General features: G+C 40.9%; 1 protein-coding gene across 1 annotated transcript; it reads right to left on the reverse strand.

The window, feature by feature from the left end:
• Positions 1 to 3572: 3572 nt before the first annotated feature.
• LOC101115064 (olfactory receptor 52E5) lies at positions 3573 to 4508 on the reverse strand. The gene has a single exon (XM_004016630.4). The coding sequence runs from the start codon at positions 4500 to 4502 to the stop codon at positions 3573 to 3575; it is 930 nt and encodes a 309-aa protein (XP_004016679.2). The 5' UTR covers positions 4503 to 4508.
• Positions 4509 to 4788: the final 280 nt, after the last annotated feature.

Raw genomic sequence — 4788 nt, forward strand, 5'->3', positions numbered from 1 at the left:
TGCAGTCCATGGGGTTGCAAAGAGTCAGACATGACTGAGCGACCGACCAAACAACAACAACAACAAATGCTGTTTAGACTCCCAGATTCCCTGTCTTGATGTCTCACTCTGGGTCTCTGAGGTCACAGTTGTCATCATTAGCACTCACATGCTTGGAATATATCATAAGCAAAATATAGCATCAGATGTACTAAGAGGCTTGTAAACTCCACTTTATGATATGTGGAATGCATAGTTTTATTTCCTCAACAATATTTAGCTGTTTGTTTTGAGTCTTGGTCACTAGATAGATTCTGTTTTCCTCTAGATATTTAATTCCCAGGTAACCTGTTGCTCTCTCTTGCTACTGGATCTTGATTAAAATTTTCTCATGTTTCTCAATACTGTTCAATGGTTTCAGATCTTTATTTCTTGAAAGGATCTGTGTTGCTCATGTAAATTTCTCATGCAAATATGACAAACCTGCAAACCATGGAGTGAAGTGAGTGGCTTTGATAGGTCCCATCTTACCCTTCTCTGTTTCTTAATACAACTTCTTCCAGAATAGCTGAACCATAGTCAGACTATAATAGCAAAGCGACTCTTCGTAGATTTTCTCAGTTAAATTGACAAAAACAGCTACAGTCTACTAATTTAAAATACATTTAGTTAATACTAAATCTTGCCAACTAAGACTGTGCTAAGAGGACTGTTTTTTTTTTTATATATATATTATTGAAACTTCTTGGCAGTGTTGGATCTGCCCTTTAAGACCTGGTTCTCAGAGTAATCTTGGCCCCCTATTCCCATTTCCTTTGCCTGTATGTAGAGTCACCCGAAACCTTGTCTTAGGACCATTTTTTCCAGTTTCTTGAACCACCTTCCCTGGTTTTGACAATTCTGTGAGAATTCTGTGGTCCTCTTTAACCTCTCGCCTTAGAACCAGAGCACAAAGACACTCATATTTAGGGACTGACTTCTGTAGGACTGATCCATTGTAGACACTATTTGTCAACTCTACATTTATACACTTCAGTATTGTAAATAAAGAAATGTTTTCTAAGCCCCTTCATGTGCCAAAATTGTGCTAGTTATCATGAGGAATGACAACTGGTGTATGGAATCCTACATCCTTTACAAATCCTTACAACAAATTGGTAGTATTTATCCCTGTGAACACTGACTTTGAGTCAAATTTCTCATAATTGTGTTGCTATTTGTGTTGATTTAAAGACCTGTATTTTCTTCTCTATTTTCTGATTTTGTCATCAGAATAACATTAATTTTCTAAACGATTTTGAAAGATTTGCAAATTTGTTTATATTGCAAAACAGTTAATATAGTATTAATATGAGAAACATATGATAAGTTACATGGCTTCTTACCATCTTACCGGGGCTTCCCTGATGGCTCAGTGGTAAAGAATCCACCTGCAATGCAGGAGATGTGGGTTCAATCCCTGGGTAGGGAAGATCCCCTGGAGAAGGAAGTGGCAACCCACTTCAGTATTCTTGCCTAGAAAATCCCATAGACAGAGGAGCCAAGGGGTAGCAAAGAGTTGGATCAGACTGAGCACACACACCATCGTACTTGGATGAAAATCTGCAATAACCTTTTTTATCATCTCCCTTCATCATTTTGATCTGTTTAGTCTTTTAAAATCTTGTTTGTGTCAATATTATAATTTATATGCAGAGACTGATCATTTGGTCATTTTTTTTAATAAATTTATAAAAAGTATCATTTTTTTTTAAGTTCCCACCTCTCTTTGTTTACATTACCATAGTCCCATTCTCTGTTTATTCCTTGCTCACTCTCTCTTGAATTTTAACCAGGGTCCCATTTCCAATTAGAAGCCAACTGAATGTTTCTGCAGTTCCTAGAATACCCAAAAAATCAGTTATACTATCTAGCTTCCATACTCAGATGGGAATGACTTTATGTTAGTAGCCATTCTCGTGCATTCTGCCCTAAAGCTAACCATTCTGCCTCGTGCCCTAATCAGGACTGTAGGGCATGTAGTTTCACTGAGTCCTCAAGCCCAGAGAAAGCACTCTTAACTCTTTAGGCATTATAGCCTTCCGACTAGGCTTTGACCAAGGTCAGGGTTGAGTCCCTGCAGACCCCCAAGCACCAGGGTCATCTGCAGCTGGAATCCGTGACCTTAGAGTAGGATTGAAAGTAGTAAATTAATCTATATGCACCAGAAGTAACAACCACACCAGAAACACATATGTTTATTTTCAATGTTTCTTTGTTCTTAGAAGCTGCAAAGATGTTTACAACAGCTCTTTTTTTCAGTTATTTTATTGGCTAGTATACTGACACTCAAAGAGCTCTAAGTGACAAACTCAGGTAAACCTTCCAGTCAAGGACAAAGCCTGAGTTTAAACCTGAATCTCATGACTCATGTATATCCCTTACCACTGTGTCCTTCTTGACTTTCATGAAATTCATCATTTTTATAGTCATGAACTTCAGCTTCTGACCTGTGAATAACAAGACCATAAGAAAGAAAATTATTGAAGGTACCGGGGGCATGACTTTTCCAAACCTTTTTCTCCGTTTAGAAATTTTGTAGTATCAGTGGGATTTCAGTGTGAGAATTTTTGATGTACTTTTCCTGTGGCAAAAAGTAGAGTAATTATTTTGGAATCTTTGAGCTATGCCTTCCAGTGGAAATATACAGATTATGACTGATAGGCAAAAGAGTAGTGTGACTGGCTTGTGTGGAAATGCCAGAGGAGTTTAATGAAAATATTTCCAGTGTTTACTACTGCTTTGATCTTATTATTATCCCACTGATGGTGAAGAGGAACTAAAAAGTTTCTTGATGAAAGTGAAAGAGGAGAGTCAAAAAGTTGGCTTAAAGCTCAACAATCAGAAAACGAAGATCATGGCATCTGGTCCCATCACTTCATGGGAAATAGATGGGGAAACAGTGGAAACAGTGTCAGACTTTATTTTTTTAGGCTCCAAAATCACTGCAGATGCTGACTGCAGCCATGAAATTAAAAGACGCTTACTCCTTAGAAGAAAAGTTATGACCAACCTAGACAGCATATTCAAAAGCAGAGACATTACTTTGCTGACTAAAGTCTGTCTAGTCAAGGCTATGGTTTTTCCAGTGGTCATGTATGGATGTGAGAGTTGGACTGTGAAGAAGGCAGAGCGCCGAAGAATTAATGCTTTTGACCTGTGGTGTTGGAGAAGACTCTTGAGAGTCCCTTGGACTGCAAGGAGATCCAACCAGTCCATTCTGAAGGAGATCAGCCCTGGGATTTCTTTGGAAGGAATGATGCTAAAGCTGAAACTCCAGTACTTTGGCCACCTCATGCGAAGAGTTGACTCATTGGAAAAGACTCTGATGCTGGGAAGGATTGTGGGCAGGAGGAGAAGGGGACAACAGAGGATGAGATGGCTAGATGGCATCACTGACTTGATGGACGTGAGTCTGGGTGAACTCCGGGAGTTGGTGATGGACAGGGAGGCCTGGTGTGCTGCGATTCATGGGGTCTCAAAGAGTCAGACACGACTGAGCGACTGAACTGAACTGAACTGATGATCATGGAAGATTTCCTTGGGGCTAAACATCAATAGCTTTTTGGGTTGAGCATCCTAAGTACTCGTTCTCTTATCTGCTTTGTCCTGACACCATAGATGATAGGGTTAAGGGCAGGAGGTACAACCACATATAGATTGGCCAGAAGTATGTGGATGCAGTGAGGGACATTGTGGCCAAAGCGGTGGGTCATGAAGGAGAAGAGTGCTGGCAGGTAGAAGGCCAACATGACGCAGACATGGGATCCACAGGTGCTGAGTGCCTTGAGCCGTGCATCCCAGGATGGGAGGTCGAAGATTGCTCTGAGGATTTGGACATATGAAAATCCAATCACAGAAAGATCAACGTATCCCACAGAGAAAGCAATCAAGCCATAGATAACATTGACCCTAATACTGGCACAAGACAACTTTGCCAAACCCATGTGTTCACAATAGGTGTGGGGGATGATCCGGACTTCACAGAAAGGCAGTCTCAGGATAAGGAAGATAAATGGAGTCACAAATACCAAAGTCCTAAATATGATGACTATGCCAAGGATAGCTATTACCTTACTGGTGAGGACCATGCTATACCTCAGGGGGTTGCAGATGGCAATGTATCGGTCTATGGCCATGACTGTCAGCACCACAGACTCCAGGCCAGTGCATATGTGAATTGTGATGCAAGCACCAAACACAATCTCCCTGAGATTGAACCAGAAGATGCCCAGAATCTTGGGGATGGTGGCTGTGGACAGGCCAAGGTCAGTGAAGGCCAACATGGCCAGGAAGTAAAACATAGGTTGGTGGAGGCTGCGTTCAGTCTGGATCACGAACAGGATGATAATGTTTCCCAGGAGAGCTATTAGATAGACTGCAAGGAAGGGGAAGCCGATCCAGATGTGCATGTCTTCCAGCCCTGGAATCCCCAACAGAAGAAAGGAAGAGGGATGGAGCTGTGTCTTGTTGGGGTGCAGCATATCTGGTTGGAGTGGTTATAGATACATTTTTTGCAGTTTTCTTGCTTCCAGGGAGAGACCATAACCTCTTTCAGAGCATGTCACCTGTTTTCTGGAATCTTTAATTTCATAATACAGCTGAGGAGACCTAGAGATGGACTATGAGGCAGAATTAAAAAGACATTCTCACTTCAAAGTATTTACCTCACCAACATAGAAAACTACGTGGAATATTTCCCCAAAAAAGCCATTTTGCACTTGTATATTTTTCCCTTCACTCTTTAAGGAAGAAACTGTATATGGCTAT

Source organism: Ovis aries, chromosome 15 (assembly GCF_016772045.2).
Source record: "Ovis aries strain OAR_USU_Benz2616 breed Rambouillet chromosome 15, ARS-UI_Ramb_v3.0, whole genome shotgun sequence".
NCBI lineage: Eukaryota > Metazoa > Chordata > Mammalia > Artiodactyla > Bovidae > Ovis > Ovis aries.

Excerpts from the sequence above, each read along its gene's own strand:
- LOC101115064 (XM_004016630.4), bottom strand. The coding sequence starts at position 4,502 with ATGCTGCACCCCAACAAGACACAGCTCCATCCCTCTTCCTTTCTTCTG.